This window comes from Cavia porcellus, unplaced genomic scaffold, assembly GCF_034190915.1.
Source record: "Cavia porcellus strain 051 isolate PalLab524CR breed Dunkin Hartley unplaced genomic scaffold, mCavPor4.1 scaffold_23, whole genome shotgun sequence".
NCBI lineage: Eukaryota > Metazoa > Chordata > Mammalia > Rodentia > Caviidae > Cavia > Cavia porcellus.
In genome coordinates, this window is record NW_026947506.1 from 33,859,038 (window position 1) to 33,886,678 (window position 27,641).

Below are 27,641 nucleotides of genomic sequence, written 5' to 3' on the forward strand. Positions count from 1 at the left end.
CAAGTCTCTTCTCCCTTATATTGTAAGCAAGCTACCACCACTTCCCCTATACCCCTGGTGTGTATAGCACTCATACCACCTCTGTGCCCTCCTCTTACACAGGCTGAGGATATTTACAAAGTAAAGATCTTAACTCCCTGCCGAGTCTCTTGAGAAGTTAAATTTCTAAACTTCTCAAGTTAACATAATATATCAACCATAACATATATTTGATATTTTAAAAGTAAATTTACACTATTTAAGCTATAAGAGGAAGGAGGGAAGAAGAGAAAGAGGGAGAGAGGGAAGCAGGAAAAAATTGTATCTTGAAGCCCTTGCTAAAGATTATTGGTTCTATGAGTTGGTGCATTGTTGTTTTTTAGATTTCTTGGTATTTGCTATAGACACTATGTTATCTGAAAGTAGAGACAGTTTTACTTCTTCCTTTCTGACTTGTATGCCTTCATAGTGGTACTCAAAGTGTCCCTGTTTTTTCAGGGAGCTTTTTCAGGTTGATTTTTTTTTTTTTTTTTTTTTTTGGTACCAGGAATTGAACTCAGGACTTTGTGCTTGCCAGGCAGGTGCTATTTCAGGTTGATTCTTGAGTCTATTTGCCATGAATTAATCTTTACTTTCTCACTATGTGCTACAAGAAGTTTGAGTGTCATCTGTACATTTTGTGCTCCAGATGTATCCTTAAGAATTTCTCCCAAAAGCCTTTCTTCCTTTTCATAGTAAATGGCATTTCAAGACCACAGTCTGGGCATGGAGGATCAGAGCGATCACCATTAACCACAAGTTCCCCATTGGATTCTGACGATTGTCTAGTCCCTTGACACTTACTTATCTGTATCCTCCAATAACTGTTCAATACTTGTTTATCAATGAGTAAATGAAATAATGAAAATTTCTGGCCTTTTATCCTGTTCAGAATTTAGTACTTAGTCCATTGTAGCCATTTTGGTTTGGGTGGCTAGTTAAATGCTGCTTGTGGCAAATATAAAATGCTTGTTGAAAACTATGAGACTAAGAATAATAAATACATCACAACATAAGGGACACCACTGTTATTCTCTAAGAAGACAAGTAGAAGTGATACTGTTTGATGTTACTGTGTTATGTTCATCAAGGAAATTAACAGCATGATTATCAAAAATGCAAGAAGTGGAGACAGTTGGAGAAAACTGTACAATGCCTTTTATCCTATTTTTATCCACTTCCCCTGTTTTTATTTTCATGTAGAGTAGTTAGCATGAAGGATGATGTCACCTAAATATACCTGCTGCCTATTTCTCACAGGTGCATTGTCATGATTAATAATGTGTGCAGTATGCCTAGACTTTTTCAAAAGGGTCTTTTGTAAATTGTGTGTGTGTGTGTGTGTGTGTGTGTGTGTGTGTGTGTGTGTGTGTGTATTGGGGGCATATCATCATTCACTCTAACAAACCTGAAGTGGCCTGCTTATTTTCTTATTTTAGACTCATCCTAAATATTCAAAACAAGGGATTTTATAAAGCTTTTCCTGGGAGAATCCAAAGTCATGGCTCTTGAGAAAAAAATATACCATATCTCCAAAGCAAAAAAAAGTTTTCATACTCTCCAGCTACTGAAATTAGGGTTTTTGTTTCTACTTCTTGTTAAATGGGCACATGGCTGTTACCTAGTGGAGAAAAAAATTCTATGAAAGAAACTAAGAAGGCCTGACACTGGGGTTCTGTCAGATTAGAAATCTTTAACCCCAACTTACATAGGTGATATGTAAAGGGAGATTTCTCTGAGATCTCAGCTCCAGCTTACCTGCCTAGCATGAGAGCTCCCACTGAGATCTGGCATCTGGGACTTCAGTTATGGCATCCCTGTTTCTTAGGGCCAGTAGTATAGCACTCACCCCTGCCTGTTTCATCCTCATCACCTGTATATTATCCAGGCACTAGGGGAGCCCTGGAGAGTCAGGGAAGGAGGTATCCCAAGATGCAGCAGGACAAGGTTTGGAAAGTATGTTATTCCTGCCATCTGGTTTACCTGGACTAGGGACAGGAAAGGTGGCATAAACTAAGAATAAGAGACTTGAAAGGAAAATACATTTAGGGCAAGGACTGGATCCCAGTCTTTGCTCTTCACCTTCTGGTAGGAGAGTGGGGTCCTTTACCTTTAAGCCTCAGTTCCCTACTGAGGAGACAGCAACAGTAGCCAGCAGGTTGGCTGTATTTTGAGTGTATTCTGGATGTATAAATTGTTTTTTAAACATTATTTCATGTAAAAGATGGGTAGCATTATCCCATTCCAAAGACAAGGATCTGAGGATTAGTGTCACTACCTGAGCAGCTTGATCAGGGTTACAATGTCATGTGGCTGAGAAGCATTAGCAAATAAACCACTATGTAGCTGCCCTGAATCCAGACTCTCAGTGTCAGCAACTGGCTGCTGTTTGGGAATACAGGTACTTGTGGCACTTCTATGAGGAGGGACTAGAGAATATATGGGTTTCCCGTCCCTTAGAAGGCCCTTTGGAAATGCCCAGGGAGGCTTCTTCCTGTCATTACCATGAGGAGTGCAGAGCAGAGGGTGATTGAGAACGGTTAAAAGGGAGAAAGTCTGGTGCTTCTTCTGAGCAAAGCAACTGGAAAATTAGGACTTGGGGAGATGGGCCCAAAACAAATGGACTCAGGGCGTTAGTCATATGCTAGGAAGTCTCTCCAGACTCTGAAAAGGAACACTCACTGGTATCTTCTTTCTGCCCTGGCTAATGGCTCAACTTCATTCACATATCAGCACGTTGGGAACAGTCCCAGTACAGGTGTAGATACCACAGGGCCCGCTGTTCCCAGCCCAGTCTGCAGAAGGGGCTGCTCTACTCTGTGCAAGGGAAATTCATTCTACTTACAACACTTGGCGAGTCTTCCTGCAGATCAAATATAGAGTCCAGGATTTTAAATAACCCCAAGCCTTTTGCATAATTAGCTTTTCTCCCTTGGATGCTTCTACCATTGCCCCTCACTTGTTTGCCAGGACAGTGTCCAAGGAGTGAAGGTTCTGGCAGGTGGTGTGATAGAGCAGAGAGCCCAACAGCCACTCTATTTACACACATGCTTTGCCTACTGTGGTGGCTTCCAGGAACAAAAACATTGCTGAAAGAAAATAGGGCTTTCTTCTAGGTTTATTTCCATCTCTCCTATTGACAGGAGTTTTATGTAGAGGATGATGCGGTCTCGTTGCAGCTTGGGAGCCCTGGTTCTCCAGGAGGCATTCAAAGGCCCCCCTGTCTCTGAGATCAGCTGTCACACTGGAGGCACAAGTTGGTCTCAGCCATCACAGGTGCTCCCATCTCTTGGGCACAGCTTTGTCACTTAGTAATCAAAAAGAGTTTAATAAAAGACTGAACTCTTGGCAATAATTATGCTCCTTCAAAGAGGAGCTAATGCAGAGACAGACGTGAAAGGTGGAGAACATTCAAAAAAGCAATTTGCTCTGCTTGTAATTTTCGAGTATTCCTCCGTGATTATTTGCTTTTAGAGAAGAGCTGACTCATTTATCGCTGCTGCTCCCAATGCTTGATCCTGCCATGGAGACATAAACCTATGCCAAGAGGATCCCATGGAGCTCAGGTCAAGTGGTCTGCCCATGCACCTTCGTCGGCACAGGGAAGAAAGGCTCTTGGATGTCTTGGTGTGAAGAAAGAATAATGTGGGGAAAACTGTGGCTGGAAGTGTGCATTTTTATACCTCCAGCTTTCTCTCCTCAGTTTTCAATGTCAATGAGTGCCCAGATAGCTCCATTTGCCAGGGGTGCAGGGGTGAACAGCCATACACTCTTGTTCGTGACTACTCAAATCCTTTAGGTCGGCAGCAGCACTATTCTTGATCTTTTGTCAACTTGGTGAAAAGTGTCTTGCTTAGCCATAGCACATTCATTTAATTTGTGGTCCAGTTCTCTATTGTTTTTACTTTATCCTTGTATCAAATGAATGAGCTCAGCTTTGTCTGTTTGCAGAGTATTGCAAGAAGAGTAAGGCTCAGGAATGACCCATGCAGAGAAGTTCATGTTGGTGCCTTCTGCCTTGTACATGTCTGCCATCTATTTTTAATAGTTTCTAGTTTGAGTGCATTTATGCTCTGGCTGTACTATATTATTTAAAAAGATCTTAAAACACGTATTCCACACATTTTGATTAAGTCTTATGTCTTTTTTTCTAATTCTTTTTATTTAGCAGGAAAAATTGCTTTGGTAAAAGTTTATATGTGTAGGTCTTAGCTTTGTATAATTATTATTCATTCCTGCCTTTTTCTTGTGGATAGCCACACCAGGAATTTGGTATGGCCATTTATTTATGCCTTGTCCTGGAATAATTAGTCAAAATAACAAAGGGCTTCTGAATATGAGTGTGAACTAAATACAAATGGACAGAACATGCTTTTTAAATTAGCTGGAAATCTTAAGAAATACTGCTATAAATAAAAAATATAAGTTTTGTGGAAAACCCTGATGAAATAAATTCTTTACCTTTATACCAACAATTATCCTGAAATCTACTCCTTTTCCATGCCTCATCCAAGGCAGTGACTTTCCTAGAGAAAAGGAATAATATGTGTACATGAACACAGGTTGAGGACAACAGGGACAGGTCTCTCTGCTGAGTCACTACACTTCATACCTGAGCAGATGGCTGTGTTTTGAATGTTAGAAGCTTCCTGGTCATTTGGTGACTTTCATGTGATAATTCAGGAAGCTAACATTGTTTGTACAGATGTCTATTAACTCAAGCTGTAGAAAGCATTTAGCTCCCACACTGGAAATTTGACTGCATCTATTGTTTTGTTGCTTGCTGTTCATCCTCACTACATTTAATGGATTTCACTTATTGGATTCACACTTCACAAAGGCCTTTTGGATGTTAGTATTGTTGTCCCCATCTTACAGGTGCAAAAATTGAGTGGTGACCCCAACGGAATAAATCAGACACAGATCTGATTATAGTTCCATTGCTCCATCCAGGGCAGACTGTGTGATCTCTTAAGGAATCTGTATATTAACACAAAATGTTGTGATAACTTTATGAGGATACTTCCTATCCATTGTTACGTTGTTCTGGAGGGATTATAAGGCATCTTCTCTGTAGAGCATTTTAAAGTTACATCTGCCACAGGAAAGGTTCTGTAGTAAACTACCTTGGAATTTTTGCTTTGCGTGGATCTCTATAATATAAACTGTCCCCAGTCTCCTCCCTCTCTAGAAAGTACAGGATATCCTTCATTGCATAACCACATCTTGCAAATTTACTGGCTGCCTTCTTCCCCCCAGATGTATGCTTTGGTGTATACAGTGGAACTAAATCACAGTACCACTTGCTCAGGACTCCTTGTGACCTGTGCTAGAGGTTTATGCAGTCATTCAATGAACACAAACCAAAACATTTCTTCTGCTGGTTTTAAATTTTGAGAAAAAAGTTTCCCCAAGTTTTTCCTCCTTGCTTCTACACAGAGCCAGAGGTGGGCAGCAAATGTTTGTCTCGTGATTCAATAAATGTGTCACTCTTAGCATTTACCCAGTATCCAGGGACTCATGATTGCCAGAACTGCTTAGAAGCAAGTTTAGCTCTTGTAATTATATAGCTAAGGCAAATTCTTTAATTCAAACTTGTCTGCTTTGAACTTGCTACTTAACTGTGAGACTTGAGATACAGGTTAGGATACAGTCAGAATACCAAACCTTGGAACCAATCCATGAAATAATTGTTTAGTGAAAATAAATATTTCAAACATTTTAATTTTTTGAAGGATTTGAAAATTAATGTGCTACATTTTCCTGTACTCTGATTTTTTAAATATACTTGAATGTCAATCAAAACTTACCAAATTCTACTTTAACATTTGAAAGACCAAAACAGCAGTCTTACATTATGCTTTTGTATTTTATGGGAAGAGTTCTTATTTTATTCAGCACTACTGAATCTTTATCATAATGTATAAATTAGTGTGTATATTACCACCTCAGTTAGTGTTAAAAGTGTCAGACATCAAAACATTTATTTGTGACCAAAGGTGATTTTTCTTTTCATGGACCAAAGGATGGGTTACCTTCCAGGACATGAAAATGCTTTTGGACATCTCCTGGAACTCCTCCCATTGGTTCACAAACACTCTTGAGGGATGGTTTTTAAAGAGCTTCCTGTCACTTCTCATAGTTTATAAATAATCCAGTCTAAGCTCCATGGAACATAAACAGTGGATTCCCTTGCACTCTGACTCAGGTCTAGGTATCAAGTAATTGCTTACTAAATAGTAAATAAAGGTATTTTGATTTGGTTTCTGTGAATATATACCCTTACTTTCTGTCTTCATTTTCAAGTATCTACAAGGCACCTATTGGACTGTTTTTATTAACCATAAACCTAGTTCTCTAAGATTACTTTGTCTGTGTCACATCTCTGAAAACAAATGATCTTCTGTAGAATAGGGAACACTACATCCCCTGGATGTTGGCAGGTGTGTTAGTCACTTTTCACAGCACTGATACCTGCAACTTAAAGGAGGAGAGGTTTTTTTTTAATTAATGATTTTGAAAGGTTAAGTCCATGACAAGCTGACTCCAAAACAGAAAAAGCATCATGCTGGAAGGCCTTGGTGGAAACAGTTGTTAATGGCAGCCAGGAGGCAAGAGAAAAAGAGAGAGAGAGAGAGAGAGAGAGAGAGAGAGAGAGAGAGAGAGAGACAGAGAGACAGAGAGACAGAGACAGAGAGACAGAGAGAAAGAAAGAGAGTAGGGAACTAGACTCAATCCTTAGTGTATCAGCTGTTAAAGGCAATAGATTGGTTTCTCCTATACCCTTCCAAGTCATACCATTAATGACCCTCTTTCAACCAGGCCTCACCTTTAACACCATATTCAGCTATGAACTCATTCATGGATTGATCCACAGCAAGTATAGAGCTCCTATGATCCAGTCACTTTCCAAACGTCCCACTTTTGAACACATGACAGTTTCAGAGAATATTTGGGTTCTAAACCAAAGCAGCAGGTATTACAAGATTCTCAAATAAGCTGGCCCTTCCTACCACACACTGTAAGGGGTAGGCTTAGACATCTACCTATAGGGCCATTTTTCCCTAAGGGTATTTTTGATCAATGCTGATGGTCCATAGCCACACAGAGGTCCTTTCTGCCTCAAGTTTCATCTTTTCTGAAGAAAGAGAAATATTTTGTTTGATACTTCGTGAACATATTGGAATCAAGTAAAAAATGCCCAGAAGCACTTGGAAGTACCTAATGGAAATACAATCCTTTCCTGACCTGCAGCATTTTCTTTCTTAGTGAGTCAGCTGTTAAAGGCAATAGACTGGTTTCTCTCCTTTGAAAATCTTTCCTGTGTTTATAGATAGTACCAAAGAGACCCTCTAACTTATTCTCTATGAACCCAAGATCTATTTTCCTGAGCTGTATCTTATTTCACTCACATTGGCCTAAGGTTTTTTTTTCCCCCTTTATTTTACTACTAACTCAATGATTTAGAAGTTAGAATTATAAGATTTTATTTTTATTGCAGAAGTAAGATGGAAGAAGACTAAGGAAATCATTTTATATAAAACCATACATAGGTATATTTCAATACAGCTAGAGAAAATCTCTTTGGCTGAATACTATAATTTTCTTGTAAAGTCAATGTAAGTTTTAAATGAGTGCTTTAGAATTATGTTCTAATAAAGCCAAGCATTTTATATTATGGAGAAAGTATTAAACCTTAGTACCATAATTACTTAGCATGCCCTTGCATTTCTTTAAAACATGTTCTTCTGACAACAAAACTGATAGTTGTTTGTTGTCAACATGGAAAGTATTTTAAAATACAGAATGTAAAAGAAAATAACTTGCAATCTTACCACTCAGAAACCAAGCTCTGTTACCGTTTATGTATGTACACACGTAAAAAGTCATACGTGGAATTTTGTCTATGCATAGAACACACTTTTTTAAAAAATCCTACATGAATGTTATTAAGCAGGCTTTTTGAATCTGTATCAACATGCTGTTGTTATCTGGTAGCAGAAACTTTGACTCGAGCAAATTTGAACATGGCTGATATGTATTATATGATGAAATAGAACATAAGAGATAGGGTGAACTGCAGGATGGATGTTTCATTGATTATCAAAGACCGAAGTACTTCACATTCTCTGATACCAGTATTGTCAGCTTCATGCTGAGGTTGTTTCCCTCAAGGCCATAAAATTGCCTCCATTATTACCTGGGACAAAATGACCACAATCCAAGCCTGCTACTAGAACAGACAGCCACTTCCATTGTAGCTTTGTGGGGCTGAGGCAACATGGTCACTGCACATCACTAAAAAATAAAAATGTAAATCTGTGCAAATTCTCTGCCTGGTGAATTGGGTATGCTGGGTGAAATATAGTCTTGAAACACCAAAGGATCTTTTAGTCTATACTCTTATTTCCCAAACACAGAGATGCAGTGAGTGAGATGTGGCATTCTAAAGGGAACTGTCACTAAAGGACAGTCCCTCCACAGGGAAGAATGTTGTATGTCTGTTTTCTGATCCTCATCAGAGCGCTTCCAGAGTCAGACAGCCATGCCAACCAAGTGACCTCTCATGAAGAATTTGGTTTAATAGCAAGCTTTCCCTTTGGACAGCTTTTTCAAAAATCCTTGGTTTTTATGCATTGTATAAAATTATCCTAAGAAATGACTGTTCACTCAGGGTTCCCATAGGACATAATACATTTTAGGTCTATAGCTAACTTATTTCATGTCTTATTTAAGAAAATTTCCCTATTAGGAAGTTTTCAGTTTTTAGATGCATAAAAATATTTCAAAAGAATTTTACTCTAATTATTTATGACTCCTTTATAGGTTCTTTTATAGAACCACAGAAATTGTTCCATTTTATTTTAGTATATGTTATACTGGCACCTAAAATTAAATATGAATATTTACTACACATGAAGTTACACATTTAATAGTATAATTTTAAAACTAGATACATAACTTTGGCTTTAACATTTGATTTTTATAATAGTGATTTCAAATATGCCTATTAATTCTCAGAATTAGTCTTTTAAAATGTCCACTAATTCTCTGTATTATTTATCACATTGTTTCAAGAGTATTGAAAATTTAAAGGCACATAAAAATAAAAATACTAAGTTTTACATCTATTAGGGTTTTATTTTAAGCTCTTTTTCTTTGTTTTTAATTTCTCTACTTGTTTAAATCGATCTTCATAAAAGAAACTTTATTACTAAAAAAGGCACTGTAAAAATGCTAAATCTTTGGAGAATGTTTACTAAAAAATTAATTCCCTAGAAAAAGATTTTTTATCCAAATCTTCCTAAACAGAGGACTTTTACAAAGGAAACTAATTTTTAAAATGAAAATAAAATATTTAAATGCATTCATCTCAATTTTCAGTACTGATAACTATGATTTAGGAAAAGAACCTATTTTAGTGATGTGCAGTGATGGTGTCCCTCGGCCCCTGGCTTTGCCCCCACTGGTTGGCATGGTTGTCTGACTCCTTGTCCTCATCATCCTCCTCCTTTCCCTCCCCCTCCCATTCCCCCTTCCTCCTTTCTCCTCCAAACCCTCCTCCCCCCTCTCCTCCTTTTCCTTTCCTTCCTCCCCCTGCTCCCCTGCTTATCTTCTCCCTCTCCTTCTCCCTCCCCCACCCCCCTCCTCCTTCCGGTTTGAGATGGGGGTCTCCTTATGTAGTTCAGGCTGGCCTTGGGCTCACTTTGTAGCCCAAACTGGTCTCAAACTTGCAATGATCCTCCTGCCTCAGCCAGCCTCCTGAGTGCTGGGATTACAGGCTTGCACCACCATGCCAAGCCTTCACCACATTCTTAAAGTTGACCTGTCCATTGTTTTCTGTTCTTAAGATAAACAAAACAAAAAGAACACTCCAGGTACTCCTGCATAGTTTGCCTAATAAATTAATTTTGTCTTAAAGTTGGCCTATCCATTGTTTCTGTTCTTCAGATTGTAAAAAAAAAAAGAAAGCAACAAAAATTCCAGGCATTTCTGTATAGTTTGCCTAATAAATTAATTTTGTTTTATAAATGAGGAGTTCCCTGGAGCAGTTTTGACTGTATCTTCTGCTTCTCTGAAACAGAGCCATCACACTAGAGAATCAGCTGGTGATCCTTTCCACAACAGCGAGTGATGCTGGGGCTTACTACGTGCAGGCCGTCAACGAGCGGAATGGGGAAAACAAGACAAGCCCCTTCATTCATCTGAGCATAGCAAGTGAGTCTGGACACTCCAAATAATAATTGTGAAAGAAAGACAGTCTTTTTGTAATTAATAAGCATTTTCTGATTTTGCAGTGAATCCGCTTTCTTTGGTATAGTAGTTATGGCTTAATATGGGCCCAGTGTCAATGGCTTGCAGAGCTTCAGGGCTGTTGCTTCTTTTGAAACAGTTTGCAGAAAATAAGAATCTACCTGATATTTATTAAATGCAAGTTCTTATTTGTTCTGTGAGTTTAAAACATTTCTTTTGTACATTGTTAATGTGTATTGTTTTTAACAAGAAAATCATTTGACTTTCATGAATTGTTTCTATGAACCTTGTTTGAGACTTACTATGTTATTTTACTAAAAATAAGAATATGTACATATGTAAAGCCATGGTAAAATGAGCAGTATTTAACTATAGTTAGTTGATTATTTTTGCTGCATGATTTAACTAAAAACCTGAATCATTAAGAAAATACATACAAATGTAGTGGTAAGGATGGTCCATTTTAGTCTGATGATACTAAATGTTTGGTCTTTGAAATCCTACCAGTGCAAGGGAATTTTTAGAGAAGAGACAAATATCCAAAAACAAGAATATTACTAGATTGGGAGTCGTCTCCAGGTTCTTAGCATCCTAAACAAAGAACTGAGGAGGACACCCTAGGATCAGTGATTTATCTGAAAGAGAAAAGACACGATACACCCCATAGGGTGGGAACAGGCCAATGAGAAGCACCTACAGGACTGAGGGGTTTGGTGTTGTGCATTTTAAACTTTAGGATTTGAGATGGGATTGAGGATTTGGTCTGAGGTATAATTTCTGCCAATGAGTAGCTTCCACCCCTCCGTGAATGGTGGCAGTTTTGACTTTTTTATGGGCTTTGGAAGAACTGTCAGGATGTCCAAAACCCACAGGAACATCAAGTCTGCCTAGTCAATAACATGGTATTAAGGGTCAGGAAAGAGTTGCAGAATACCACTTGTTGCATGCTCAAGGGCTTATTATCTATAAGAAAAGCTACCTGGTTACTTTTTCCCATTGTGTTTGATCCTACACTAATATTTAACTCAGAAGATGCATCTAGTTACAGAAGGCAGATCCAAGGTGGACTCCCCCTTTTTACCAGCTGTTTCCTGGTTTACCTTGACTCAGATCTCGCCAAGAAAGCAGGCTCTGAGGTGGGCCAGGTCTCTCTTCTTCAGCCTTTTCCTTAGCCACCTCCTGTTTCAAGAACCCCGGACTATTCTAGATTGAAATATGTATATTAGAGGGCGTGTTGTCAAATATTGGCAGCTTAGTGCTTTGTAGAATAAAATGCAGGTGTGCTATTGAGAAAATACAATTGGAAAATAGTCATGGTTGATGGTAAATTTCAAAATATTATGTCACATCATATGACAGTGAATTATATTGACTTGTCTTTGTAATGAATTTCATCTTTTGGAAAACTTTAAGGGATGGTTTTCCCTTCAGGCAGTTTAGAAAGTGTTGGGACAGAATAGTAGTGTTGCTTGAAGTGGTTCCTTGGGACAGTTGCCCTGGTTCAGGGTGAAGGTTTGTAGCAAACAATGAATGCTGGATTGTGTGGATTAACTGAGTGCATCCTCATCCTCACTTGCCCCATACATCCTGTAAATAACTGATCAGTACTGCTGTGCTATGCTGTCATCCTGTCAGCAGCTCCTTCATTCCAAGGGATTGAATTCTACTGTCCAGACCACAAATTGGGCAGATTCAGGTTTAGCAAGACCTTTCAATGCTTTGGAGAGTTACGCCCCATGATGAGATGGAGAGCTCTCAAAATCCAGAACATGATGCCTTGCAGTTTAGAGGACTACCTGAATAAGAATTGTAGTTAAAATGAATATGATTTATCAAGGTATTTTCAACAGAGATAACAAAGGATGTAAATTGTATGATCAAGTAATTGTGGTTATTTTTAATGATTTCCAAATTTTACAACTAGAGCCATTTATACTATCTAGCAAATCTCATTTGTACTCAATTGTGATATAAATAGGGTAATAATAGTTAAATATGGAGGAATTCTGGGTCAGAAACAAGGGAATTAGCTTAGTTGGTTAGAGGAGGGGAAGAAAATAATTCCACAAAAATTCTGGTTCACTGGATTTTAGCACCACAAAGTTATAAATTGGTTTGCACATAGTAGTTTCCTATAAGCTATTCTGATGGCCAGTAGAAAACGAAGCCTAGTACACTGAGTTTGGAATTTCCCATATGAATGCAACATTGTGGTATTAGATAATTGGTTATGTAAATTTTTTCAATAATTTCAGTTTCTACCCCAAACAAAAGTTGTATTGAAAGCTGCTCATAAATATTATAATTGACTGTCTACATTTTCTTCTCTCATATATTTTTATCTTTTTATTGGCACCAGGTAAAATGTGTAAAAGGTAAACCACAATGAGGTTGATGATATGGACATATTTTAAAGCTTAGGAGAAAAAAAATCTACATTTTTGTTTCTGTGTATATTCTTTGCTTTTTATCAAGACCACATACAATCTGAGAAGATGGTTGAAATACTTTATTTTAATTCTTCAGAGAACCTTCCTGTGACATATTGGATTTAGCTAAATGTTAAGTGTACTAATTATGCATTTCCCAACTGAAAGTTCTATTTTGAAAACCTCTAAAGATCAGAAGTCTTGAAAAACCTACAAAAGCCCTCAGAGTTTTGTGTTGAAATGTGGCTGTGCTCTGGCGTGCAACTTGTTTGAGTGTGGAAGCATCCTGCGAGGCTATCAGCTCCCTGATCCATTGTGAAATTAGGTGTTCTCAGAACCCTGGCACGCTGAAGCAAGACCTACTGTGTCCATGGCCTTAGACAGCTCCCCCGACCCCACCGAGGTGGGTTTTTGTAAAAACATCAACAAGTTTGATGAAAATTTAAAAAATCTTGCCAGCCAGCATTTCTGAAAAATCAAAAGACATTATATCCAATTATCATTTAACGAGGATAATTTTTTCCTTGGTGCCAGGAGAATAAAGTAGAGGACCTTTGTGTATTGGCTGTGATCAGGGTACCAGAGTGCTGGAAATCAAATTCATGGTGGATTCCACTGTAATTAATTTTAAAGTGGAGTGTCACTGGCCTTACCTCTTGTTTCCCTTACAAGGACAATCCAGCCTCTGAGTACAGTAGTGGCCAAGGGCCAGCTTTGTCTCAGAGCACCTAACTGAGTGATGCACTGTCACTCTCCCAACTAGAGAAAAGGAGTTTCCTGAACTGTGTAGCTGAGAATTCAAAAACCTCAGCACCTTTCCAGTTGCTGAATATTTTGGCTAGACTGAAACTTATGGGAAGCAAAAATTTAAGAAAATATGGATAAAAATAAATTTTTAAATTGCACAAATGTTAGCAGGAGATGCAGTCCTATAACTGTACCACCTGCTGTTCTGTGTGTGTGTTTAGTAGATGGTGTCATTATATCTCAACACCTCTCCCTGTTTTTGTGGTTAATAAGATAAACTGCAGCCCAGGTGGTGTTAGGTGACCCTGTCGGGAAGGAATAGTCCCTGCTCTCTCCATCCTTTGCTTGCAGGGAAAGGAATGCTTGCTGCCTTTGCAGGGTCGGATTCCCTTTGAAGTTCTAATGTGATGTGAAGCCAGCAGATGTTAAGGACATAGGTGGGACCGCCAAAGCATCCTGTATGAATTTTTCATAGCTAGCTCACACAGCTCAGGTGCACACCAAAAAAGAATGGGCCAAACTTGCCTGAGAGTAGACATTTCCATTCTGAGGTCAAACCCAGGCAAGCTTTATAAACCTGTCAACCTTTTTTGGCTCCCACTTTGAAGATTTTACATTCAGTTAACTTTTCTGGATCAGATCTTTTGAATTGAATTCACGTGTATTGGAAGTTTCTTCTTGGAAAAAAACCTCTATCATTAGGAGATGAGAAGCATTCATACAGCAATTAATCAATCATTGCTTAAATGTCATTGTACATACATCAGACACATCATCAGTTCTGATTCAATATTCAAAATGTCCAGGGTAATGAGATTCTCTACCAAGGATGAAGCTTAGATTAAAAAAGAAATGACTGCCTCTCTCCTTCTTGCTTTTTTCACCTCTTTCATTTTAATGTCTGCTCTTCAAACAACATTTGCAGATAGGATATCATTCCGGCTGATCCTCCTCAGGCTGACAAACTCTTGCTTTTAATTCTGAAGACCACTTAACATTCTTTTGTCCTCTATAATGCTAATTTAACTGCAGACCTCATATATAGTTAGTAGTTGAAAGTGAATTCCTGAGAATAATGTCTTTGCACAGTCATCTAAGAGGGCTGCCCTGTAAAACATGACTTTTGTGTGCCTGGATAAAATTTTATTTTATATTCCTATGGCTTTCACATTAAAGGGAAAGAAGAGAGAAGGCATAAGCCTTTTAAATGGACCCTGATATACATTCATTGGATTCCTAATGCAGTAGGAACCATCTGAAATATAGTCTTACTCAAAACCAATCTGGAGATAGGATCCAATTTAGCAACTAAGCAACTTAGACTCAAGCTGCCGCTCTATAGGTTGCATGATACTTTAGTGCCACAACACTGATAGGAAGCCATGTGTTGGGCCTGTTTAGTAGGTATGTAAGGAAGTATGAGGCAAGAGTTGGCCCCAGGTTCCTGGAGTCACTAGAGACAAGGCCAGGCTCTGGTCTGCAGAGCAATTTTGTAGATTGCATATGAAAAATAAGCTCTGAGAATTGACTCATTGTAGGGTTACTTAGTTATTTGTAAGTCACAAGTATTAAGTATCATACAAAAGAGATAAAAGTGAATTAAACAATGTTAACTGGCTTCTTCATCATGAAAGTCTTATTCTCTTCTTAATTGGTATCTCCTGATACAGTAGGTACCATGTAATAGAAATCTTCATTTTGCTTGACCTTCCTGATAATGTTTAGGTTTTTAACCAAATTCTTATGACATATGGTTGCAGAAAGTCATGTTTCCTGGGAGCATGGCTCATGCTAACCACACAAGAGCCAATGCTGCTATTTGTCCTTCTCACTTGTGCTGATGTCATAAGTGACTCACATCTGCGATTTCCTCACAGAAATACAGTACTTTCATTATCCAATTATCCACTCAGAATTAATTTGAATCAAATTGAATGCACAATTAAACAAACCCATTTCTCCAGTCAAAAGTAAAGCCTATTGGGAAATTCTGAAAGCAGATAGACAAGTGTGGACATTGTGTCCACCCCTCAATGGTTAAGAATTTTCAGGTTGCCCCTTGGGATAGCTTCCATATGGAGTATGACATGGACCACCTAATGAAGTAGATTTGATTTGCAAGTTCAGTAACGTGAAGTCTTACTTTTTCTTATTTTTCAATTATAGGTAAATAAAATACCAATCTTTACACTTTATTTATGAACCCAAAGCATGTGTATATTGCATTGATGAATGAAGTTAAAATATATGGCAGCTAGTGGCTTTCAGCAAGACCTCACTAACAAACAAAAAGACCTCAAGTGATTTAAAAGATGAGACCATAAATGTCTTCTCCAGCCTCACAAGGAAAGACTAGTTTATTTTTGTTATCACCTCCTACTGTCTCCCCCATATTCCACCTCTTTTTATCCCCAGGGTATCTTTTTTGCTTGTGTGATTCATTTCATCTTCACTTTACCATGGATATGTCTTAGAGAATCAGGCTAAATCATAGATTGTATTTTTCCTGAATTGTAAAGAAATTTAGGATATCTCAATATCCTTTGTCTCCTAAAGCAAAGATCTTCCTAGGAGATTGTGTTACTTGGAGTACACAAAGATCTCCAGGAGGCAAGCAAATATGGAATTCTCAGGAAATCTTCCCAGTTCTTTCTTATACTTTTCTAAAACAGGGTCTGTTGTGATACCTGAGACCCAGGTGACTGTTCTCATTTGGCCCTTCCCTTTATGTGCCAGAAAGAAGGCTTATATGTCATTGTTCTGCATTTTAATGTGGATATTATGTGAGAGCATGATGCCCAGGGTCCAAGAAAAAATTCTAAATAGTCATCTTTAAATTAAGGAAGTGAAGGACTCTAAAAACTGGAAAATAAAATATTTTATAAACCAGGTATTTTCAGTTCTCTATTGTCTACAAAATGAGGTGGGAACCAAGGGCACTGTCATTTGACATTTCATCATGAATATTTTTGATGATTGCTAACTATGATAGAGTACCCATGCTCTCAGGACAGAAAGGCATTCCAGCTCCTTTGTAGGTTGGGGGCCCAGTGAGTGGAATATACTATGCCACTTTCAGGTGAGGCATTTAAGAGCCAGAAGGTCCACTTTGGGCCCTTTCCTACAGACACAGCTGTGGCCAGGCTACATATCAAGATGGTAGAACACAAAAAGGAAGCAGCCTATGTATGAAACTCAGCTCTTAGATAGTGACCTTGTAGGATTCCCAGCACAACTGGTCTTTAGGAGTAGGAAATAGATCTTTGCAGGCTAAGTGCTGAGATTTTGGATTGGTTTACCATTGATTAGTAAAAAGACTCTATTACTGGATTCTATGGCTTTTGATCTATAATTCCAGTTTAAAGAACATACAGATTTCAATACCAAAATTTCTTCCATTCTCATAGCTTTATGTGAACAAAATTTCATAGTGGTTATATCTATAAAAATAAAAGTACAACTCAAATTGGTGTTAAACTTCACAGATCTAGCTTTTCAAAATATATAAACTATTCATCAAAATTTGTAATGCATTTTTTGATTAAGTGCCAATGATAACTATAACAATAACTCAGTGCAAGAGGAGGTCTTTTTGGAACAAAGCCATAAGCTCCCTGGGTAAAATTTTAATTTATGTATATATTTTTTCAGAAGCTAGATAAGGTGAACAATAAAATACTTTTACCCAGTAAATGTTTATAATAAAGGAGAAGGATGAAAAAATAAGTTCAGGAAGAAAAGAATGATGTAAAATTTCTTACTATTAGAAATTTGAGCTTGTTTATATATTTTTAAGTGGGTGATGATGTGTATTCGGTCTCTAAATATGTTTTATCAAATATTTTGATTCTCTTGAATACATATTAAAGAGTGAAGCAGTTGTTTTATTTTATTAAAATACACTAGAATATTAGGATACTAAAATACATTGGAAGTACATTATTTGGAGTCGTTCCGATTTATGATGAAAAATTTTACATACCAACCCAAAATATGGAAAAGATACATAGTTTTACAAAAATATTTCGGGTGATCAAGGGAGCAAAATTTGTTCTAAGCTGTATTCAGATGTGGTGATAATTTATAAACTACTATTAAATGATTCTCCAAGGGCATAGGTAGAGGAAGGCACTGGTTCTCCTTGAGTACCAGGCAGATGTGTTCATGTGTATTTTCCTTAGCTCTGGAATCAGTGATCAGCTCCATTTCCCACCCAAACATATGCAGGTCTTGAGTGCTGAGGATGCTGACCCAGTCTCAAGGATAGTAAAGGAGGACCGGAAGACTCCAATTAGGTTTACGTGACCCCAATCCCTGGTGTCTCCTTTGCAAGGAGAATGGTACATTCTCCCAGCAGCTGGTGTGCTCTTGGTGTCCAGCTGCCTAGGGGAAGGTGAGACTGAAAAGGGGCATCTGCCAGCCAGCACCCTGTTTGAAATTCTTAGACTTCTTCCATACTATAGCTGCAAGGGTACCTGCTTTCATTTATAAAGCAGTAGGCCTTCTGTTTTGATACCAGAACCCCTCCTGGTAAACATTCATTCCAAGTGATCAGTGTGCCAGCCTTGAAGCCCTCAGTAAGACATGTTTGGGTACACACTGTGCTCTGGTACCCAACCTGGGTACACACTGTGTACTGGTATGGCTCAGAGGTGTCGTAAAGGTGACACTAGAGTCAATGCTTGCTAATGGAGCATCATAACAGTAAATTAAATGTGCAGTAATATAGTGGTTATTTTATTATCATCAATCATACATTAGATACCACATAGGCTATAAAGTAAAATATGGTGGGTCCTGCTGGGTTTACAAAACCTGTACGTGGCTATACTCCCTCATGTCCAAGTATTAACAGAAAACACTGGAGTAGCTTTTGCATACAGAGTGAACCCCACCCAGGAAATAAGGTAAGCACTTGGAAGAATTCATTAACCAGGCAGAACTGGCCAGCTGGACACTGCATATGAGACATAAATATTCATTTACTTCTCCCAATTATTCTATGATTATTTGAGGGCACAGATTATCATTCAGCAATGATCTCCCTAATCAGATTTTTTATCAACTCTTCCACAAATCTGAGCTACGTTAATTCCTCCAAAGCATCTTCCCTCCTGTCCTCTTGTTAAATGTACCAATTTAAATTATTGTACTCGGATATTTAAGCGTAGGTATCTGTTAATAGCTCTAATAATGTTTACCCTTGACTCTGGGATCTGATTTCTCAAACTAAACCAATAGCCGCATGCCTGAATTCAGATGATATGGAATTTAAGATAATTTCATTGTAGTCTTCTAACACATAGACATGACATTTCAAAATGTGTGCTGTACTGAGAGAGACTCAGCACTGTAACTTGCTCCTGTGGTTTCTTCCTGGCTGTGGCCATTGCATGTACTATTTTGTCCTTTTTCCCTACCACTGAGAATGATAAGAAAAGATAAGAACTTTTAAAAGGAACAAACAAGGGAAAAGGAAAATTGCATTTTCCTTGAAGTCATTCCATAAACTTTTGTGTTCATTGTTTGTCTTGGGAAATCCTAAACAAAATGCTTATTGCTAGAAATGAGACCACAGAACAGGTTGTTAGTTGTAAATGTAGTTTTCTTGGGGAAACTAACTAAACTCAGCAGTCTAATACAAATGATGATGCTAGTTAGTTTCCTGGTATTTGACTTTTACTTTCTAGGCTGAACAATTATACTCTGACCTCCCCAGTATTAATTTGCATTTAATGAGTGAATTCAATACTGTGAAGCTGCTAATGAAGGCACATCTGTTTAGCTTCTTATCCTTCAGAACTTTTGAAGTTTACAAACCAGGTTTCCTGATGTGCTCAGCTAAATTGTCTTTGTACCTTTCTATTTTAAGGAAAAAAAAGAGAATGTATAAGTTTCTGGTTTGGAGGAATAATGTGAGTGGTCCAACTGCTATAATAATAGCTGGGAATTTGTGCTGAGGTAGACTTCATATCTCCTAGGTCAGTGGTGGTGAACCTGTGACACTTGTGCCACAGTGGGCTGTTTGTGTCATGGAAAGGTTTACCATCATTGTCTGGGCTAACAGGAGAAAATTCTTTGAAGTTGACAAGGGGTGGAAGACATACTTTGGCCCAGAGTATAATGAAAGGATGTTGTAGTTATAACAATAGTTGTTGGTTGTATGTGAGCTCTGTAGCACAAATATTATATTCTATTAAAAATATGATCCTCAATATTCAAGAAAATTCAATTCAAGAAACTCTGAAGTCTATATTATCTGCATTTTACAGATGAGAAATAAACCACAGGAATAGTTTGTACAGTCTTACACTGTTAGGTGGCTTAGTTTAGAACCCCAGAGACATTCATTATTTTATTTGTTGAGATTATTTGTGCTGGAGAATTGGATTTGATTTTAAAAATCATTTTGAAAACCAGTCAGGTTGCTACTTTAGTTATACAACTGAAGAGTGGACACCTTTGATCACAGTTCATTTCTACCTTTACCACTTAGTCATAATGTTTTATTACTGATCACCATAAATGATGCTCTCTTGGCTCTTATAGAAGGCAATTACAGCAGGTAATTAAAATTGTAGATCTTTACAATGTGGTTGAGAATATTAAATCAAGCCTTAAGAAAATTAGGTAAAGTATCTTTTACAGTGAAAAACCACTTAGCAAGTCTGTAGCCCATTAACAAAGTCAGAGTCAGTACTGGACTCTGCACATTTTCAAGAGCACATTGTTATCCAAGATGGAAAGAAGTGGAATTCATATCAAAACTAATAGGAGTCAAAAGATGTACCTTTTTCTGTGTGTCCTAATTAGTGAGTACTTAGCAGTGGTCTCTGCCTGTGATTTCTGTTACTCCAGGAAGTTATTCTTCCATTGCCTTCTCACCTTTTACGATCCTTAGGAATGGGTTCTTAAGACACATCAGCACCTGCTCGTTAAGCCTCATGTGGTTTCATGGATTCAGAACAGGTCATAGGAAGGAACAAAAAGCCCTGTGACCAATGGCTGTCAGTGCAGCTTGCTCATTTGCCTAGAAATGTCAAAAGATGTAGCCTCTTTTAAACTGGATTCCAAAGATTGTCGTTCTATATAATGGAATAGAACCATAAAAATGAGAACTGGGAATTCATTGATTCACCTTAGTTTGGGGCTGGAATGACCATCTGTGAAGTTACAAAATCAGATATGCAAAGCTGTAGCCAAACCCTTGAAAGGATAAATATCTCTCCATTTATGGTTGCTACTGTGGACTCTGGAATAGAAGCTGGGGGAGCAAAGAGAAAGGCTCTGCATTGCAGTCTGAGATGGGGAAAGTCCAGGCTGGGCCCCATTCGCAGCACTCCCCTCTCTTTTCTAGAAAGATTGTTGCCCTATATTTCTCGGCCAGGATATCCCTGTGGATTTATTAATTCAGAGAATGTTGAATGTCATTTGGGAAAGCTTCCAGCACAAATGTGCTCTGGAATTCAAACCTCTCCCTTCCTGTTCATCCTCATTAATCATGATGATCTAGGTATAGAAACCATATACATAAGTTAACCTTTGGTTATTTATTCATTTTGAAAAGTGTAAGTGGTTCTGCCCTTCTTTACTCATGAAAACTTCTGAATTGAAAATATTGCCTCAGGAAAAATTATGCAATATTGATATTACAAAGAAATATGTGAATATTTTGACCTTTTGTTTCTTTATCCATCTTAATTATAGTTCTAAAAATCATGACACTAACATGTTCTTGGTGAAAACCTAGAAAAGCAGTTCTGCAGGTCAATGTATTTGAACACTATTTTAGTACTAAAATTATAGATTGATCATACCCATTTTGGGGGGCCGACAGTACGAAAGACTGAGCCCAGGGCCTTTGTACTAGCTACCTCTCCACTTTTTATTTTGAGAAAGTGTCTCACTAAGTTGCTAAATTCCCCAAGGCATTATTTGAATTTGTGATCCTCTTGCCTCAGCCTCCTAAAGTATTGAATTATAGGTGTGCGCTGCTGTGCCTGGATTAAGCACTTATGCTTAATTCTAAAGGATGATGTTAAGCTGTTCCCCTCACCAGCTGACTGGTTAGTGCACTAGCCATTAAATAAATAAGTGTTAAGTATTTTCAATATCATTCCAACCCTGCAGAATACCCAGGGATGCATAAAACAGTGAACACATCATCAACAAAATCACAGAAACAGTGCTCATATTGGAACCATGGTAGACTTTTCTAAGGTTACACAGATTGTGGTATCTGGAAGTGTTGCACTATAATTTCTTTTGTCTCACTCTTGTCTCAATGCGTGATTCCTCCCTGACTCTTTTACAAATTTTTTATTCATGTTTGATATTTCATTCAGAAAAGACTGAACATTTACCCGACATTGCACTTGTTGCTCAGGAAACTAGGTGAAGAAGCACGTGGTGCTTGCCTTTCAGAGCTCTTGTGCTTGAGAGAGGCAGACTCACAAACACAAGAAAAGAATAGAATGCTGAGCCCCAGAAGCAGCAGAGTCATGCAGACAACATAGGGGAAGCACAGGCGAGGGAGCTATTAATTCTGCTTCCAAGGTCTGTAAAGCTTTGTTAGCAGAACTCTTTAAAAATCTTTTCTTTTATGAAAAGCTGTACCACCAAGGAGGTGATTAAGAAGGGATTTGGGGAAACCAGTGCTCCATAGGACTCGGGACTGTCATAGCTACAGTCCTGTCACTTGTTCCCTTTGTTTCAATGCCAGGGTCTACTACTAATACTACTTTTCTTGCAGCCTCTTTCCGAAAATCTGTATTTATCATGTGACCTTTGTCTCTCTTTAAAACTTAAGTTTCAAAAGCACAGGGATTTTTGTCTTGTATTTTCTTTTTTTGTTGTTGTTTTTTAAATTTTATTTAAGGAGAAAAAAGAAAAAAAAACAGAAAAAGGGTACAAGTTATACAGAATTTCAGAAAAAATAAAACAGTAGGAAATCACTAGTTAATTACATATTGTCATCTTAGAAATAGTTGTTGAAGTTACAAAATTAAAGCATATAGAGGGGACTTTCAAACAGTGAGACTGCAAAGTTCTGTTCAATAATCCAACAAAACTCAGTAATATGGTTATCTATCTTATACACTTAAATATATATGCAGTTATATCTTTTAGAGAACTTTCTTTTCCTTTCTTTTGTACAATCAAAATTACACATTTTGGGTTTTATTACTCCCACAGTTCTTATTACTTTTTTTTTTTTGAAGAAAGTAAAACCAAATGTGACATACCAGTACAGAGTCGGTCAAATCAAAAGGATGGACATAATACATAATGTAAAAACAAAATACAAGGTGATCAACAATGGTTACCATAATGCCTCTTGTTATCTTAAAAAGAATTGCCTATATCATCAGTTGTAAAAAAAATTGAACAAAACAGTAAAGAGTAAGACCAATAAAACCAAAACATTGGAGACATTAGAGGACTTCAAAAGACGATAATAGTCAACCAGAATGGGCGTCATAATGAATCTTACTGTCTTTACAGTTGTTGCCTATACTTTTGAACTTGGTACTATCAAGCTAAGCAGACTAGGGGGAAATCAGTCAAAACAAAATGGTGAGGGCAATACAGGGTTTCAAATCAAGTTAATAGGAAATCAAAGTAGATTACTATAATGTATCCTGCTATTTTTCATTTATTTTTCCCTTAATTAAAAAGATAAAAATAAAAAATCAAATAATTAGAAAAAGGAGATTGAGATAAAAGAGAGCATAACAACAAAGCAGCGCAGGTCAAAACATAACCATTTAAGCAAAATAGAGTTTTACCACAAGATATCCTGACATAAAAGTAGTTATCATAGTGTCTCTTTCCTTGAAATCTTTGAGTATAACTTCGTATACTGTAGCACCAAACATATCCAGACAATGTAAAACCATTCAAGAGAATGACATTATTACAGGGTATTTAGAACCAACTAATAGAAAAGGAACAATGGTTTCTGTATAATCTCCTTGTCTATAAAACTTTTTTGCTTATATTATCACATATAATAGAATCCAATAAGATACAACCTCTTAAGACCGATGTACTTCAAAACAAGATGATACTAAATCAGCTTAGCTATTATGATGTCGTTTACTGCAAAATAGCTATTCCTACCTTCCAATCTTCTCTGCCTCATTTCTGTTGAGCTCTTTTTCTGTCATTTTTTGTCAGTTTGTCTTCTTCATTTCGCTTTCTGCTCCATTCATTGTGGCCTCTCTGCCACTATTTCTGGAATCTTGGTATTTTCCTTTTTTAGAATATCCTACAGTATTCTCTGTAGAGTTGAATTGGTGGTTGCAAATTTCCCTAGTTCCTCTTTATCCTGGAAGCACTTTGTTTTTCCATCAATTTCCAGAGACAGTTGTGCAGGATATATCAATCTTGGCTGGAGGTTATTATCTTTCAAAGCTTGAATTATTTCCCCCCACGCTCTTCGTGATTTGATGGTTTGTGCCGAGAAGTCTGCTGTAATTCTGATGGGTGTTCCCTTGTAAGTGATCTGTTTCTTCTTTCTGATGGCTTTTAATATTGTGTTCTTATATTGGATTTCTGGAATTTTGATTATTATATGCCTGGGTGTAGCTCTGTTTGGGTTGTAGGTAGCTGGGGTCCTGTATGCCTCATACATCTGAGTATCTTTACCTTTTGCTAAATTAGGGAAATTCTCCTGGATTATTTCTGTGAATAGCTTTTGTAGTTCATTTGTTTGAGTCCCTACTTCTTTTATGTTCTTAATTCTTAAGTTATAGATCCTCTTGTCATCTTCTAGTCTTTGTATTATTGGTGTTTGTTTTCTTATTTTTAAGAAGTTTTTCATTTCATGCTCCCACCTTACAAATCTGTCCTCCAGTTCTGATAATCTATCCTTAGTTTCTTTCAAGCTGTTATGCCAGCTTTCAATAGAGTTTTTAGTTTCCTGGTAATTTCTGTGAACCTGCTTCACGTATTCTATGTTTTCTCTATTTTCTCCATCAAACAATTCTCCCCTTTTTTTCTTTTCTTCCATTCCACCATCTGTTTTTTCTTGGGTGGTGCTTATTCTCTAACTATTCTACTTATTTCTTGCTTTATTTCATTAAATACTTCATTTTTGAACTCGTCTATGAGGCTCCGGAGATACCATTTTATATCTATAGGTGCCATGTTTGATATTGCATGTTTTCTGTCTTCATTCTCTTTTGCTTTTACCTTTCCTGGATCAGTGTTCCCAGGATTGGGGACTGAGGAGCCTTTCTTGTTGCTCCCTTTTCCCATACTTTTTGTTCCTTCCATACAAGCGTATGTAGGAGGCTCAGTTTTTTTTTTTTTTTTTTTTTTTCTCTTTGTCTGTGGCAGTTTGTTTGAATCCGCCGGCTAGGTGTTCCCGCCCACTGCAGTGTACTAGGGAGACACAGACCTGGGCAGCCTCTGCTGGGCCCGCCCCTCCAGGTCAACCTAAGAATGCTTCACTGCGAGGGTGCACTGCCAGGCACAGGGACCTGATTTGGGCTAGCCTACAGCTTCTTAGTCCGCGGAGTCACCAGGCCAAGCGTTCCCCACCACTCCCGCTTGAGAGGGAATATGTGACTAAAGTCACTGCAGGGCCCTGTTCAGCTAGTCTGCTCATTCCCAGAATGTCCTATGTTGGAGCCTCCTAGTCTATGAAAGGGTCCCCATTTCACTCACTACAGGTCGAGTCAGTCCTGCTCTCTATGCCGTTTGGGCCAATTACTGCTCTCAGAGCTTTGGCGCGCCTCTCTCCCTGCCGTGTGGACTGGGACGCAGTATCGGCAGCAGGAAATTCAAATCGCGGCTTCCAATGGCGCGGGATCCAGCTTCCGCACTGAGATTTTATCTCTTCCTGTTATAGCATCAGGATTGCATAGCCAGTTGGTTTCTCTCAGCTTACTTTGTTCCTGGGTCGGCAAGGCACATCTCCCCTTGCGTGGAACTCCTCACACGGCACCGCTCCTGGATTCTAAGCTGGTAATCTCAGAGAGCCTCCGTGGCTGCTGTTATGTGTCCACCATATTCTCCCAGAAGCTTGTCTTGTATTTTCACAAGCAGCTAAAAGAGTGCATAAATAAGCAAGAACCTGCTTGAAAGACTACTGTGAAGCATTTCTAACTTTTCCTTACTTGAATCTGTTTCCATCTCAGTTTCCTGTAACATTTTCTCACTGGTTCTGTTCTTACTGTTCTCCTACATCCTTTTCTTTGGTGTTTTAGCTCCTTTTTTTGGTTCTCCTTACCTCTTGATGGAATGAGTTGCTATTATATAGACTTTGATATGATGTTTTGTTTAGTCTTTTTGCACATACCTCTCTCCCTGGGAGATCTTATTCATTCTTGTGACTTTAAGTATCACCTTTGATCAGATATATTATCTCCAGACCTGAATGCCAGTCTGAACATCACTCTTTGTTATATGAGAAGTTGGATGAAATGATTTAAAGTTCACTCTGGCTCTAAAGTATTTAGTCCTGGATATTTTTAAGGGAATCAGTTTCAACTCATATATATGCTTTTTCCCCAAACTGATCTGAGAAAGATCTGGAGTGGAGGCATGAGTTCTCTCTCATCTCTCTTTTCACCTTGTAAAAGAAAAGCATTTCTTACACCAAACCTTAATCATTGTTGGTACTTTACTCTAGACTTACAGAGCCCTTTACTAGCCAACAAAAAGATAATTTCAAATATTTGGAGTAAAAATTGAGAAAATGGACCATTTCATGGCTAAGAAATTTCCTTCCAAGATAGGTAACTTGTATCTCTTAGCTTTCAACAAAATTGAAGGAAGACCTAATCAAGTTGTCAACCAATAGATCACTAAAACTGATTTTTGCTGATAAATTACTATGTGATTTCAGACATAACAATCCAAATGATTTCAAAGAACTGAATGAAATACAAAACTCCAGTTCTATCTATTCGTTTATGAAGAGAAGTTTTCTCAGTGAATACATTTATAAAAGCAAAAATAAATAAATACATAAAATTGATGCTGAATGCTTTTTCTTTTTAGCTGGAAGTAATATGCATCCATGAATACAAGAACTAATTTTTTAAAAAACGTTTTATTCATCTCATTAAAAGTGCATTTCCAATAGATTTTATTTTTCATATTCAATAATTATTCATCAAAACTTGTTTTGATGCATGTTAAATTGTTGTTAATGATTACACTGGTAGATAACCAACCCAGAATTGTTTTAAAGCTTAGAGTTTTATGGTCACAAGACATTTTTTTAAATTGTGCTTTTTTTATTGAAAGGTATGATTCAGTAATAAATAAAAAATGCTTTCAAGCATAATATGTATTACAACAAATAAAATTATGTGCATAAATTGTAGAAGGAAAATGAATGGTAGATAATTTTCAGTTGTTGAAAGGAGATTTTTAAGTGAATGACAGTAGATATAAAATCACATTGGTTTATAAATCCAATTTAAACCCTTAAATGTAAATTTCAAATAAGTGAAGATGATAGTATATTTCAAAATTCTTTTATGAACAAACATATTTGAAGGCCATGTTCTGTGAAACTGGTAATAAGAGATGTACGCCTAATTTGAAACCCAAGTTGAAGCAGGCTGGGAACTAGTAAGAGAGGAATCCAGCTGAGGCTTGCTAAGATAGCAGGAATGTGGAAAATCAAACCAAGAGCAAATCACACAACACTTGAAACAGTACATGGCCAGTATAGTTAGTTGTCATCATCAAAAAGAGAAATAACCAGATTAAAAAATCTTTTAAATGTACAACAGTTTCTTAGTGCTAGAGCTCAAGAGAGGGACCTGAGCTGGGCCAGGACTTTTTTTGATACACAGTCATAGCAGCAAGTTGTTGGATACATTGCGTGTGTGGTCCTTGGACCAATAGTAGCAGCACCATCTTGGGAGCTTGTTAGAAATGCAGAAGATTGGGCTTCTTCCCAGACTTGCTGAATCAAACTCAGCATCTTAACAAGATGCTTAGGTTCTTCATATGCACATTAAATTTTGGACAAACAGGATTTCTAACAAGATCCCAGGTGGTGCTCAGGCATCTGGTTCCCAAGCTACAGTTGTGTAGCAAAATCTTCCTGTTACTCAGAGGTTCAACGACAGAGCTATTTCAAAGCAAGATGTCCAAAGTACAAGCATCAGCATCATTTGCTTCTTGATGGTATGAAAATTCTCAGGACCCATCCTAGACCCACTGATG

General features: G+C 37.7%; 1 protein-coding gene across 2 annotated transcripts in view; it reads left to right on the forward strand.

Annotated features, from left to right (window-relative positions):
* The window catches only part of Sdk1 (sidekick cell adhesion molecule 1), an 892,505-nt gene that overhangs the window by 523,567 nt on the left and 341,297 nt on the right, over window positions 1–27,641 (forward strand). For both annotated transcript variants that reach the window (XM_063234098.1, XM_063234100.1), the window contains one exon: window positions 10,103–10,236. In XM_063234098.1, the coding sequence (XP_063090168.1) occupies window positions 10,103–10,236 (134 nt within the window). The remainder of the gene's footprint in view (window positions 1–10,102; window positions 10,237–27,641) is intronic.